At 45.9% G+C, this 14934-nt stretch overlaps 1 protein-coding gene and 1 long non-coding RNA gene across 5 annotated transcripts in view; both read left to right on the top strand.

The window, feature by feature from the left end:
- The window catches only part of CLSTN1 (calsyntenin 1), a 67106-nt gene that overhangs the window by 28667 nt on the left and 23505 nt on the right, over positions 1-14934 (top strand). For 2 of the 4 annotated variants that reach the window (XM_073233161.1, XM_073233159.1), the window contains exons 2-3: positions 2963-3085; positions 14878-14907. In XM_073233161.1, coding sequence (XP_073089262.1) covers positions 2963-3085; positions 14878-14907 — 153 coding nt within the window. The remainder of the gene's footprint in view (positions 1-2962; positions 3086-14877; positions 14908-14934) is intronic. The other 2 variants (XM_073233160.1, XM_073233157.1) reach the window with 1 other exon arrangement.
- Positions 3094-5233, top strand: LOC140848816 (uncharacterized). The gene is made up of 2 exons (XR_012129975.1): positions 3094-4072; positions 4161-5233. It is a non-coding gene; the product is annotated as an uncharacterized lncRNA (long non-coding RNA).

Below are 14934 nucleotides of genomic sequence, written 5' to 3'. Positions count from 1 at the left end.
TCATACCTGTTTTTCAGTTCTCAGCACCAAAACTGTTCCCTATGAGAGAATTTACAATGCAGGGGATGATTTTCTTTCTGCTCTATACAAGATTCCTTATATTCTCATTCATTTGCCATATAGTTCCTGTGGGATGAGACATGAAGTGCAGCCCAGGGCACTGGTGTTTAACAGAGGGCAAAGGGTCACACCCTCCCAGAATCTGAGGTTTTGCGTGTGTGTGCACACGCGCGGAGCACAAGTAGCAACCCAGCACGCCGTGGCATTTACTGGGTGCCAGACAGTGTCCTAAGCATTGTACACGTGACTGGTTTGATCACACAACCTGGGTGGTGGGTGCCTTGCCTTCCCCAGTTGAGAGAGGAGGAAACAGGCCCGCTGAAAAAGCCCAGTGACCTGCAGGTCCCCGGCTGGCGCCGCTGCCCTCCCTGCTTGTGTGGCACTGACCAGCAGAAGAAAGGCAAGTGGGGGCTAACGAGGCAGCCGCCACCACCGTCGGGGGAGGGAAGGTTTGGGCAGCCCCGGAGCAAGGTGAAGAGGCCCCTGAGACTGTCGGGATTTCAGAGGGCCAGGCTATTTTAACGATAAAGACAAAAAAGGATATTTGCCCTCTCCTTTCTCTCACGAGGGCACACTCGAGTTTTCTGGAGGCTGCGTGACGTGTAGTCATGCACGTATTGGCTGCGAGATGTTTTCTGTGAACATGCCAGACAGTAAAACGGGTTGCGAACATGTCGTTGTCATTCTTTTTCGTAAAACTTGTTTTCAGAAATAGTTACTTTCATAAAACTATTTATTTTATAGTAGGTTTGTTAAAAAAATTAATTGATGAATAATGAAATTTTTATTGGTTTTTATTTTCAGTAAGTAAATGCTGATCGGTAAGTGATAGATCCGTGTAAACAAGAGCAGTTTGGGGTCCTTAGTACCTTTTCAGTGAAAGTGGCTCTGAGAGCATAGCGTTGGGGAAGCGCTGTTATTGAAGCGGCCCTTTGGCTGCCCTGGGAGAAGTGCAGGACGGCAAGAATGAATTTGGGTCCTTGGCTTTTATGATCATCTAGGTGAGAGCAGAGATGGTGAGAAATGGCTGCGTCTTGATTTATTTTGTGTGTGTGCATGTGTGTTGTTTTTTAAAAAGTGGTGGTAAAATACACATAAGGTATAATTTCTCATCGTAACTATTTTTAAGTGTGCAGTTCAGTAGCATTAAGCACGTTCATATTGTTGTGCAGCCAATCCCCAGAACTGTTCTCCTTGTAAAACTGAGACTCTATTCCATTAAACACGAACTCCCAGTGGGTCTGGATTTATGTTGAAAGTGAAGGCAGAGGACTTGCTGTCGGCTCGGGTGAGGCATGTGTAAACATCTGGTAAATTCATCACTTGGTCAGAGAGGTGGTGGCTGTTTTTTGCCTTTCAAACCTGGACTGTCAGGTGCCTGCGCATTTTCCACCTTACCCCGAGCTGTGCCCCTCCAGCCTGCCGCGCTTGGTGCAGGTGCAGGTGAGGCTGACGTCACAGTCTCTCCTGTCTGCCTAATGGTCATCACAGGGTAGCAGGAAAGTAACGTCCCATCACGCAGCATTGTCCAGAAGATGGGTGAACATTTAAATTCAGTCTTAGGTACCTGGAGATTGACTTAAACTTATGGGAAAGAATCTGGGTAGTTTATACTACAAATTGACACTGCCTGCTTGGGGATAAAGTTTCATACCATTGCGTTTACTTAGATCCACTTAATTAAGGTGCCCCATGGTTAATAGGTGTCCTGAGGGTATAATGTGAGTACTCACAGGTGAAAGTAAAAAGGAAAGGAGGAGGTTTGAGCTGCCCCGAACGTGCTGGTGGAGATAGGAATGCAGAGAGGGAATTGGCTGTACCTGGGGGAAAGTCTCAGCACAGGACACCCCCACCCCCCACCCACCCCCATGCCTCGGGAGCCAGGCCCCCGGGAGAACAAATGACAGGAGCGGAAGGTAGGTCGGATTTCTCAGGTAAGCAGACTGTCCCAGCAACATTTCTCACCTTAAAAACAAAAGCAGCAATTCTCATGTCCAACCCAGAAGGAAAACATCGCTGCTGCAGTGGTCGCCCTGCTTTGTGTGTTGGGAGCTGTCCCTAGGTTACAGAGGAGGAAATTGAGGTTAAGAGGCCAGTTAACACACTCAAGGTCATGCAGTGAATAAGAGAGGGGAGCTGGAATCTGACCCCAAGTCCATGGACTCCTAAGTGGGTTATTTGCACACACTGTTTTGAGTCAAGTTTTTCAGAAAGTTTGCATTTAGTCCTAACACCTTCTATTTGTAATTTTATATTCATCAATCTTGGGGAAGGGGGGGTTGTTTTGTTTTTATTTTGCAGTGATCACATTTTATTCTTTTGGTAGTCCCCAATATATCCCAGTAACTTGAAGCTTCCTATAAAGTAGTGTTTCTTTTTTTTATTGAAGTATCGTTTATACACGTCTTACACTGGTTTCAGATATTCAACACAGTGGTTCAACAGTTACCCCTATTACTAAATCCTCACCCCACTAGTGCAGTTTACTATCCATCAATATAGGAAGATGTTACAGTCATTGGCTATATTCTCATCAGTCTTGTGTTTTGTGTCTTTGTTGTACATTTCTACTTGTCATGCTAATTTTAAATAAGTACTACTGTTGTATTACTGATGTCATAAAGAGCTGGTGATACATTTTTCTGTGTAACTTTTCCATTAGGCTGCGGGGATAGTGTGCCAATAGCCATCAGTCTTTTTCCTTTTATTTTACTTCCAGAGCAGTTTTTCTGGTTGCGTCTTTATAGCAAACTTGGCAACGAAAAATACAAGCGTTGCCTTCCAGACTCATGAGAATTTTATTATTTTAATAATAGATGTATGTCTTCAAAAGCAGTTGAGTTTCAAATAGTACTTCTAACCTGGCCTATTTCCTTTCTTCTTTTTCTTTTTAAAAACACAGTTAACAAGCACAAGCCGTGGCTTGAGCCCGCCTATCATGGCATCGTCACGGAGAATGACGACACAGTGCTCCTCGACCCTCCACTGATCGCCCTGGATAAAGACGCGCCTCTGCGTTTTGCAGGTATGAATGTGGGTTTTTATTTACTCTTGACAAATTTGGACTGGAGGTGAAGCATTTTATTTACATACCCCATTCTGATTGTTTCTGAGGCTTTCTGAAAAGGTGTGATAACAAAGGATTGTTTGTGGCTCCTGCGTATCACATTTTCTCCCCTTAATAGTTGGAGTGCTTGAAAAAAAAACCTGTTTGTTGAATGTGAAATATTTAATTGCATCATTATATGCCTTGTCTCAGTGTAACCAAATAGGTAACATTTACACCAGTGCATCTCAAGCTCTAGTGTGGACAGAGGGCACCTGAGGATAGTGTCAAAGTGCAGATTTGGGTGTAGCGGGTCTGGGGGGACCTGGGATTCTACCCTCTAGCCTGTTCCCTGGAGCTGCTGATCCACGCATGGCAAGGATCTGGGCAATTACAGCTCAAGATTTTCCTTGCACTTCCTAGGTTTCAGTTACCTGCAAAGACTTACTTGGGAAAGTTGAGCAATGTGTTTATAGAGGAATCCTTTTGATTTAGATTTTATTTTTAATAAATTTTTAATTCAGGTTGCTTCTTAAGATTGTAACCTGCATATTTATAGAGACAACTCTCTAGGATTGCCATGGAGAGTTTCTGCTTTGCTAACATTCAGTAGCACTTTCCAAATCAGACCTGCTCCTGTTTTCTGTGTCTACCACAGTCATTTCCTCAGCTGTTGGAGAAATGGGCCGCTTTGCCCCATCGGCCCCTCCGATCTAACTGGCATTGCGAAGCTAACTTCTAAAGAGTAGTTTTTGCATGATGTTTTTCCAGATGAAATTTCTCATGTTAAAGTGTGGTCTGTTTGCCTAGGGACAAATAAGAAAAATTCAGTTAACTCATATAGATCAAATCATACATTAATTTTACTCTAGTAAATGGAGGGAAGTGAATGCAGGTGTTCCTCAAGAGCTGACTGCGAGTTGAATTTGTCCTTCATCCTGGACGCCACAGCCCGTTTTCAGGAAGGTAACCTAACAGCCATCTTGTGCTATTTGAGTCAGTGGTGGAGACAGACCTCCCCAATTTATTTTACTTGTTCAATGGTTTTTTACAGAAAATCTAAGTGGATGGACAGTGGAGGAAACACCCTGTGCTGTGAATGAAAACACACATAGTATTTGTCTACTAGTGAGGTGACTTGTTTTTGTTTTCCCCCAGATTTAAAATCATTTTAACATTGTCTCTTGCTTTCCTCTGTAACTACCTAGATTTTTGGGTGTGTGTGTGTATACACACACACGTCCCACGCATGCCACACTTGGTTATTATGTGCGGTTCCTCCTCAGGAGTGTGACGTTTAGTGCTGTGCAAGTAGCTTTAATAGGATTATGTTTTTGAGTGGACTTAACACATTTCTGACATTTCATGCCTTTTAAGAAGTGATTGCATCAGGAGTTCTGCATTTACTCCCTCAGGCCCCTGTGTGCCCCCCAACATGTCAGCCATGTACAGCCCTGTTGGTAGAGCATCATCCACTACATACGTGGTGATACGAAGCTCCCGTAACACCTGTACAGCGTCCGGGCACTTCTCTGAGTGATTTACAAGTATAGTTTTATATTTATTTAATTTGCAACAGCCTTATGAGGTAAGTATGCTTCCTGCCACCCCCACTTTAAAGAGCGGCAGCTGTAGCACAGAACAGGCAGCTTACCTGCTCTGAGCCACACAGCTGGGCTGTAGCAGGATCCGGCCCAGGCAGGGTGGCTCTCTACACCGATGCTGTGTCCGTAGTCGGCCCGCCAGAAGCTACAGAGGAAGCAGGAAAGGAGATACGCATCGAGTAGGGACTTTGAAGGAAGATGTCATATTAGTAAAGTGTCACTGTTTCTTCTTTCTCATTGGATTTAATTTTATTGTGTCATTTATCAAAACTTAATGTATTATCATGAATGAGACAATACAAAGTTTTAAGTCTTTAGGGATTTTTTTGTTGATGTATAAAAGATTTATACTGGGATTTTTTTTTCAACTATGAAGAAAATCAGTTTAGAGCCAAGTTATAGAGGTGACCTGATCGTATTTGCCATAGTAAACAGTTAAGTCAGTATTTGACTTCTAGAGATTTTCATGGGGAAGCACAGTTACTCCTGTCTTCTTTAAAAATAAAATTCATGTACAATAAGATTTACTGTTTTGAAGTTTTCAGTCCAGTTTTTAATGTATTCACAGGAGTGCGCAACCGTCGACTGCTGTCTAATTCCAGAGGATTTTCATCACCCCAAAAAGAAACCTGTGCACCCGTTAGCAATCCCACCCCCCTGGCAACCACTAATCTGCTTTGTGTCTATGGATTTGTCTGTTCTGGGCATTTCCTATAAATGCAGTGTGGATTTTTGTGACTAACATCTTCCACTTAGCGTGCTGATTTGAAGGTTCACCCTTGTTGTAGTATCTGTCAGCCCTTCATTCCTTTTTATTGCTGAATAACATTCTGGGGTATGGCTGTACCACATTTTGTTTATCCATTCTTCAGTTGATGCGCATTAGGATTTTGTCCACTTTGTAGCCATCATGAATAATGCTGCTGTGAACATTCAGGTACAAGTCTCTGTGTGGACACAGGTTTTCTGTTCTATTGGGTATACTCGTAGGAGTGGAATTGATGCTCAAATGCTCTTGGCTAAAGCGTAGTCCTCATCCCTCTGTCCAAGAAGTGAGCAGCTCCCCCACAGCCTGTGGAAGGGAGCACCCCCTTCCTTTTTCCCTCCCTGTTTTGCTGCCCTAGTTCCCATCCAGCCATAACACAGAACACTGCCCCCGCATGTCTGTAGCAGACAGGAACATCAGGGGCACAGCCCTAGAGCCAGCTGGCGGGTGCTGGGATCCTGGCTGTCTCTTGCTGGCTGTGTGGCCTTGGGCAAATTACTTAACATCTCTGTGCCTCAGTTTCATCATTTGTGAAGTGAGGATAGTGATGTCACATGCCTCATAGGGCTTGAGGGGTATGAGCTTATTTATTTATAAATGCAAAGAGCTTAAAACAATGCCAGCTACATAGTAACTGCTATATACAGTGTTTGTCTCTACTGTTATTCTTAATAATAGAATCTTAAAAATTTTTATTTTACTTAACATTCTGTGAGAAAAAGTTTTACATCTTTCCATATAGGCTTCATACTGTTCCGTTTTCTCAGTGAGCTTCTGAAATAGTTTTTTGGTTAAGGCAGAGGCCAGACCTGGAGCCTTATTTTGATCTTGGATTGGTTTTGGTCATGACAGGACATTAAGTTTAATTTAGCACCACGATGGCACAGCGGCAACTGCGTCTCATGTTCATTAAGCTCCTGCAGCGCTGCAGAGGTGGTTCTGAGGGCTTCACAGTCACGTCAGCTCGTTCCCTTCCACAGGCTCTTGCAGTAGGTGCTCTCACTGCCCCCACTTCCCAGATGGGGACATGGAGGCTCAGTGGTGTGGCCACCTTGTTCTCCGTTGACCCCCAGTACCTAGACCAGTGCCTGCAACTAGTTGATGCTCCATAAATATTTGTAGGGGGAATGAGTGAGTTTGCCCAAGATCGTACAGTTCATAGGTGGTAGAGCTGCCTTTGAGCCAGGCAGTCTGACTCCAGCGTGGGTTCATAAACTCACTTTATCTCTCTCATGATTGCCTCTCATGACATTATCTTTAAAACATTGTAAACATTCTGGGTCACAGTCTTATCCAGTCACAGGATGTGTGTGGGGGTGACCAACTTGTCAAAGCTCCAAAATAAATACATGTGTTGGAATCTGAGTCACCACAATGCATTGTAAGTTGTCACTAATCAGACATTCATGTTTTACGTGCAGGATCTAACCCATATTGTTTTCTTTGGAAAAAAACTAAGAGAATAAAGTATTGCTATTTGTCAAGTATTATAGAAAATTAAAATGATGCCATTACTTGTTCAAGCCCTTTTCCTTAATATGCTAAAAACCTGAGTAGAAGTGGGTAAGAAAATGTACTGTACATTTTATGCAGACTCCCCCCTTGAAAAACTCTTACCTTTAGCAGGTGGTTCTATCCCAGCGCTCTTTTTCTTATCTTTCTGGACTGAGTATGGATATTTCACAAGATCAGTTAAATAATTATGATATGAATACAGTGCAAAAGAAATTTCAGGGCAAGAATAGGAACTTTATTTTCGTTGATGCTTAGTTCGAACCGCCTCAGGTCCGTGTGCTCTTCCCACGGTTCACGTGTCCGGAGGGTGGCCGTCCCTTCTGCAGTCCACCTCCCAATTTTGCTCTTTTAGCACATGCAACTGGGCTGACGCTGTTTGCTGCAGTAAGTTAAGCCACCAGAAACTGCCATTTTTGTGTGTTGAGAATATAAAAATGTTTGAAAAAAGAGAATATCGGGAATTTCATGAGCTTCAGCCTAATAGAAGGCAGTGATCCGTGGAGCTAGCCGTTGTAAGCAAGCACCTGGTTGTGAGGACAGGGACTTCCTTCTAACTGTCACTGACTAGAGAGCTCATCTGGCTGCGGTAGCCTCCAGGAAAGCTTTGGGATCAGTAATCAGTAAACATTAGGTCCCGTTGGAATACACAATGCCTCAAAGGTGGTGCCTCTTCTCAACGCACTGATGATGTGGTGGGACAGCCGAACCAGGACTGCCGACGAGCTGAGCAGGGGACTAGGACATTCATAGTTCAGGGCCGAGGGAGAGAGGCGAGAGGTAGGCTGGACTGGAGTTATAAAAAGACAAGATGGGTTAAAGATGCGAGGAAGTGATTTCCTAAGGCCGGGCTCGAGCTCGCGTCAAGGGTGTGTGCATTCACAGAGGCAGTGAGGGTGGGGGGGAGAACGGGAGCAGGAGTGGGACCTGGAGAGGCCTCGGTGGGCTAGGTGGGCGGTGAGCGTGTGTGGAGTGTGGTGTGGACGAGCAGACGGCTGGAAGTCACCTTGGAAGGGAGTGTGCTTCCTGTTGCCAAGCCGAATGGATGGGATGTTGCCCCGCACGTGGCTTTCTGATCACCCACACCCCCAGCCCTGTGCCTTGAGTGCAGGCGCCCGTGGCTCTGCTCTGAGCTGCCTGAGTCTGTGCCTCCAGGAATAGAGCCCAAGAAATCCATAACCAGCCAGTGAGGTTCGGAAACCGCTGATGGGCCGGTTACTCAAGTGCAGACCGCAGCCTATCTGCACTGGAGCCATCTGGCAGGGCTCCTTAAAAGTGCAGATCACCGGGCCCCGCCCCAGGGCTGCTGAGTCAGAATTTCTGTGCCTGGGGCTTGGCAAGCCACATTTTTGACAAGCTTCCCAGGCAGTTCTTGGCACACTGAAATTGGAGAGCCATTGCTGTAGCCAGCAAGGAGCTTGGAGGGCATGGCCCTTGGGTGGTTGTGCTTGGGGGTGGGCGGAGGTACCCCAGGTGTGTGGTTGCACTGTATGTTGCAGGTATCTTGAAAACTGTTCCGATTAGAGCTGCAGGTGAGCTCATCTCGGACATTAGCCTGGACCAGTCAGCGAGATTGTCAGAGGTCACCGCACGTAAGGTCAGCCTGGACATCCAGCTGCGAGTGTGAGCACCGAGGCCAAGTGGAGAGAGGCGGGTCAGGGACGCGAGTCAGGCCAGCAGGGACGGTGTGGTGGCCGCTTGCCGCCCAGCGAGGGCTCATTTCCCCTTCTTAATGGCCCTGGATCTCTTTCCTGTTGGGCCCGTCCCCCCCACCTGCCCCAGGCAAGCGTGTGCATGACCCAAGTGAGGCCCACCCGGTGCTCCTCCCTCCTTGGGATGGGAGCGTGGAGCAGAGGGTCAGAGGTGCCGATACTGGTCGCTGTCGCCGTCCGTCTGTCCAGGCTGTTTTGCTCTGGGACTGCGTGGCCCCTGTTGCCTGATCTCCCGTGCTGCCTTGGTTTCTGGCTGTTTCCAAGTCTCTCTGTGGCCTGTGTCAATTCCACGAGTTCCCAGTGGCCTTTCAGTGAAGTCCCTTTGCCTAGGTGAGCTGGAATGGATTTCTTTTGCTGGCAGCCAGGGAACCCTAACTGTCAAGCCGGCGCCAAGGACCTCCGCAGGGAGAGCAGCACGGGGGCCTCAGCCTGACAGGCCTTACACTCCCTCACGGGGTGAGGGGCAGTGTAGTTGGAGCCACACTCAGATTTAGAAGAAGATGTAGAAAGAAAGAAGGCGGGGTCAGCCTGAAGCCGAGGTTTCTCACAGGGACGGACAAGGAACAAGGCTACACATTGTCCGGTGAGAACCCTGGACACGGCTTTGGATTATGGGGCTGTCAAATCTATACTTTGTTGGATTCATCTATTGTTATGTCTTTATGTTTTGCTTTAAAAAATTCTGTACTAAAGTTTCTTTTGACTGTTTTATGTGATCTTAGGGGAATGAAGAGGGGAGAGAGAGAGAGGGAAAGGTTTGGTCCGTTCCCAGCTGGCATAGCTAGAGGTCATCTGGGAAGCTGATGGGCAGGCGGAACGTGCTGAGAGCAGCATTTCAGGTAGACGCATATGGCAGAGCAGTGGTGCGAGGCCTGAAGTGAGTGGGCAGGGGCAGGGCAGAGAGGACATAGAACATGTGCGGTATGGTTGAGAGGTCGAGGGAAGGCTGAGTCTGGAGACGAGTGGGAAAGGCCGTGGGCAGCGAGGCATCTTCACATGTGGTCACGATCACCGTGACGTGCGCCACATAATGGTGTGTATCTACATATATGCGGTTGTGTTATGTATGAAACTGAAAAAACTGCACGCACAGGATGGAGGAGAGAGGGAAGGAGAATGAATCAGCAGCAGCTTTAAAGTTGAAATTCAAGTCAGCTTCTGAGACAGTGGAGCTGGGCTGACAGCAGTCGGTCCCTGGAGGAGGGTCACACACGAGGGTCATCGGAGAGGCAGTAGGACGTCTGAGGGATTATTGTTCACTTTGTTGGCTGTGTGACATTAGTGTAGTTGTGTTAAAAGTCTTTATCTGTTAGAGTTAATAATTTGGTGAGTTTCGTATGGATGAAACAGTATAATGTCTGGCTCTAAAGTACTCCAGCAGACAAACCAGCCAGAAGATGGTGGGGATAAACCAAGCCCCTGCGTACCTCACCTTTCTCCCAGGTCTTTCCCTCTTTCTCTGTGCCTTGGTTCCCTAAATGGCACCGTCAGCCAATAGCCAGGGAGTTTTACTCCAGATTCTGTCTCTATCCAGGTGCTTATGAAGGCCTGTCTGTCCTCCTAAAAATCCCTTAAATGTTTCCTGCTGAAACTGCCTGAGGTTTGCCATCATCAGATCTTGTTTACTCCACTCAGGTCCGTCCTCCTCTTTAAAAACAGGGTCCTAGTCAGAGGATCTGAACAGACAGTTCTCCAAAGAAGAGGTTCAGATGGGCAACAGGCACATGAAAAGATGCTCTACATCCCTAATCATCAGAGAAATGCAAATTAAAACCACAATGAGATATCACCTCACACCTGTTAGGATGGCCACCATCCAAAAGACAAACAACAACAAATGTTGGTGAGGTTGTGGAGAAAGGAGAACCCTCCTAACACTGCTGGTGGGAATGTAAATTAGTTCAACCATTGTGGAAAGCAGTATGGAAGTTCCTTAAGAAACTCAAAATAGAAATACCATTTAACCCAGGAATTCCACTTCTAGGAATTTACTCTAAGAATGCAGCAGCCCAGTTTGAAAAAGACACATGCACCCCTATGTTTATCACAGCACTACTTAAAATAGCCAAGAAATGGAAGCAACCTAAGTGTCCATCAGTAGATGAACGGATAAAGAAGATGTGGTACATATACACAATGGAATATTATGCAGCCATAAGAAGAAAACAAATCCTACCATTTGCAATAGCATGGATGGAGCTAGAGGGTATTATTGCTCAGTGAAATAAGCCAGGCGGAGAAAGACAAGTACCAAATGATTTCACTCATCCGTGGAGTACAAGAACAAAGAAAAAACGGAAGGAACAAAACAGCAGCAGACTCACAGAACCCAAAAATGGACTAACAGTTACCAAAGGGAAAGGGACTGGGGAGGGTGGGTGGGAAGTGGGGACAAGGGGGAAAAAGGGGCATTATGAATAGCAGACATAATGTGGAGGGGGTCACAGGAAGGGCTGTACAACACAGAGAAGACAAGTAGTGACTCTATAGCATCTTACTATGCTGATGGAGAGTGACTAATGGGGTAAGTAGGGGGGACTTGATGATGAGGGGAATCTAGTAACCATAATGTTGCTCATGTAATTGTAGATTAATGATACAAAAAAAAAAAAAACAGGGCCCTAGGTGGAATGAAGGGTGGGCCTATGGCATGGGTGCATCAGCTGGTCTGCAGGCTCAGTGGCAGCTCGGAGGGTCATACAGCTGGTGTGAGAAACCCAGGTCTGCTCCTGCTGCGTGAAGCTGCTCCCTGGCAATGTGGTTTTTAATTTTTATTTTTTTAATTTTTTATTAAGGTATGATTGATATACATTCTTATGAAGATTTCACGTGAAAAAACAATGTGGTTACTACATTTACCCATATTATCAAGTCCCCACGCACACCCCAATGCAGGCACTGTCCATCAGTGCAGCAGGTTGCCAGAGATCCACTATGTCCCTTCTCTGTGCTACACTTCTCCCTGTGACCCCCCACACCATGTGTACTAAACATAATACCCCTCGGTCCCCTTCTCCCTCCCTCCCCACCCGCCCTCCCACACCCCTCCCCTTTGGTAACCACTAGTTCATTCTTGGAGTCTCTGAGTCTGCTCTGGCAATGTGGTTTTTAAGTCATTCCAGGCAGAGGGGTCCAGCCTGCCTAGCAGTTTAATAAGTACCCGTGGACTTGAGGCACCAAATCCTGTTGGTGCAGCCCATGCAAGTAGCCAACTTCAGTATGTGGCTACTTAAGTATGTGGGGAGTATGAAAAAGATACAAGTGTACATTTTTGCTGTTCTGATTATAAATGGGCCAGTCTTTTAGAGAGCAGCCTGGAAATGCATGAGCTTCAAAATAATTTATATTCGTATATTTGATAATCGTACCTTTGAGACACTATTCCTTAACAAATTGCAACACAGATGCATTCACCTCCACATGTGAATTCCCGTCCCTCCATGCAGCCCTTCCTCCCACACTTCTCACCCACGTCCGCTGAAGGCCACCCCACCCTGACGTTTCTCACTCATAACTCCACCGCGTTGTCCTTAGTTTCAAAACGCCCAATCTGACCACACCTCACCACCCCTCTGTCCCCATCTCGGCCTTCAGCGTCTCGTGCCTGCCTTGCTCCAGGTACTATCTTCGCCTCTTACGGACTTAACTGTCGGCACAGTAGCCAGCTGAATTCTTTCAGAAGATAAGCCATGTTTATTTATTTCTCTGCTGGAAACTCTCTAGTCTTTTCCTCCTCTTAGTCCCTGCAGTTCTTGTCGAAGCCCCTGCCGCTCAGGCCATTCATCTTTGACCTCACCTGCTGGCCTCCCTTGCTCAGCCACTCCAGCAGCCTGGGCCTCTGGTTCCTGAGCCAGGCCAGCCCAGGTCTGCCTCTGGGCCTTTGCGTGCTGTTTCTTGTCTGAAATTCTTTCCCATGTACTCATGTGGCTTGCCTCTTAGTTTCCTCTGGTTTCTACTCAGACGTTATCTTATCAGTGAAACCTTCCCCGATACTTAAAGTGTAAAAGTGAAACACCCATTGCCTTCCTAGGCTCGGAGCTCTCCTTACTCTCCCAGCCTGATAAATCAAAGAAGAGGTGTGGGCAGTGCACAGCTATTGGCAAACGGTTCCTCTCCTCCTGATAATCTCATGGTCGGACACAGTCTCAAGGACATCGCTGGAATGACCTGCTTAAACTCTCATTCCGCAGTGCCCCAGGCAGGTGGCATTCCCCAGGCCACACACTTGATCCCGGGGTCTAAAACCTGCACTTGCGCAGTGGCCTCCGTCGGGAAAGCGTGTACAGTCACTGTCAGTTACATTAACTCGGCTAATGTGAAACTGCCTCACCGTTTGCCCTTTAGGAGAGTAAACTCCAAGTCCAAAACCAAGGCTTCTTCTCTGAATTAAAGCTGGGCAACTTGACTTACTCTTAAATGTGTTACGCAGGATTCATGTATACCCCGAAAATGTGTAAACACACTGTGGTGATCAGCACGCTCTGGAAATCTGATGTATCTGTCACTCAGTAGTTCTGCTCTGAGGTGTATCTCTAGTAAATACTTTAGACTTTTCAGCACACAGGTCTCTCTTGCAATGACCCAACTTGGCCATCATAGCGGGAAAGCAGCCACAGACAATTCGTAAATAAATGAACATGTCTGTATTCTGATAAAACATTACTTAGGGACACTGAAATCGGCATTTCATACAATTTTCTTGTGTCACAAGATAATATTTGAAAAGGTAAAAGTCATCATTAGCAGCTAGGCCATTCAAAACTATGCAAAGGCTGTATTTGATGCACAGGCCACAGCTGGCCTGCCCACTCTGGAGCCGCGCTGTCCGCTGGAGCTTGCTGTGGGGAAGGAAGGGCCCTCCACATAGTCACGCGGGGCTCTTGAGCACCTGAGCTGCACTCCTTGCAACCGAGAGACTGATTTCTCATACTGTTTCACCTTAATGAGAATTTTAGTTTCATCTTTAACAGCTGCATGTGGATAGTAACTACGCGTTGCACTGCACAGATCTAGAGCAGCTGTGCCTGTGCAGCAGGAAGTGTGGGCAGGAATGCCCATGACAGCATTGTTCACAAGTAGCTAGGATAACCTCCAGGCACACGCTGGAAGATAATTACAGTGATAGTGACCATGTGTTGAATGCTCTCTTTCAGCCAGGCAGTGTTTTAAGCACTTCACCTGTTTTAACTCATTGGATTCTCACCACATATAGTAGTGGAAATAAACTAACTGTAGCTGCCTTCCCCAACAGGGATGATGGACTCTTAGACACTCAAGGTTGAGTGAAAAAGTGTGTCATGAAAATTGCATACCACCCGGTGCTATTTTTCAAATCTCAGAAACAAGCAAAACAAAACACTGTTCAGGGATCTTCAAACATATGGTAAAACCACATAAGAAGCAGAGAATTCAGGCTGTGTTGCCTTTGGGGGAGAGAAGGTGTCCCAGTGAGGCCATGCTGTGCCTGGGGAGAGGCAGGGGGACCCCTCAGTAGCAGCGTAGGGTAAGGTTAGCAGGATTTATGTCGACTTGGTGGAGTGTTTTCTCTAACGATGGTCATTGTAACATTGCTACAGTTAGTATTAAATCTGGTTTCAGCCCACATTTAAGCAGATGTTCCATTAGAAGTGGGGTTTGCATGTTGCCTTGGTTGGGTACTTGAGATTAGAAAACATTGTTATTTATTCAGCTCAAGGACAAAAAGGTAAAAGCCTTTGCTCCAAATGTTTGTTTTATCAGATGTAATGATGAGTTGAATGTTACCAGAATCTAGTCAAAAGAACTTCACTTGAAAATGAAAATCTGAAAACTGTAAAATAAGTAGGCTTACTCATTAACTGTTATCAAAGTGTTAATTTAAAGACAGTCCCAAGGACACCTGAGGGTGTTATGGAACTTTATGGCAGTATTTTATCCATAGGTTAGTGTTATTTCAAAATTAAGCCCAGAATTTCTAATTTAATTAATTTCGATATTCACGGTAAGTTGGATTCAAAGAGACGTTTTGTTACTAAGATCCAGTTTGGCTATAGCGATTCTAGCAAGAGGTTACTGAGTTAATTGTTAAGTTATGTCAAGCTTTTCCATGTAATATATGCATCTTTGACTTTTTTCCTTATTGTTCCGTCTTCATTCTTTCCTGTATTACTGACATGGGTTTATCTTTTCTCCCTTTAGAGAGTTTTGAGGTGACAGTCACCAAAGAAGGTGAAAAAGGGTTCTTTCTATCCCTCT

Source organism: Manis javanica, chromosome 4 (assembly GCF_040802235.1).
Source record: "Manis javanica isolate MJ-LG chromosome 4, MJ_LKY, whole genome shotgun sequence".
Taxonomy (NCBI): Eukaryota; Metazoa; Chordata; class Mammalia; order Pholidota; family Manidae; genus Manis; species Manis javanica.
This window is presented reverse-complemented; position numbering and strand designations above follow the sequence as displayed.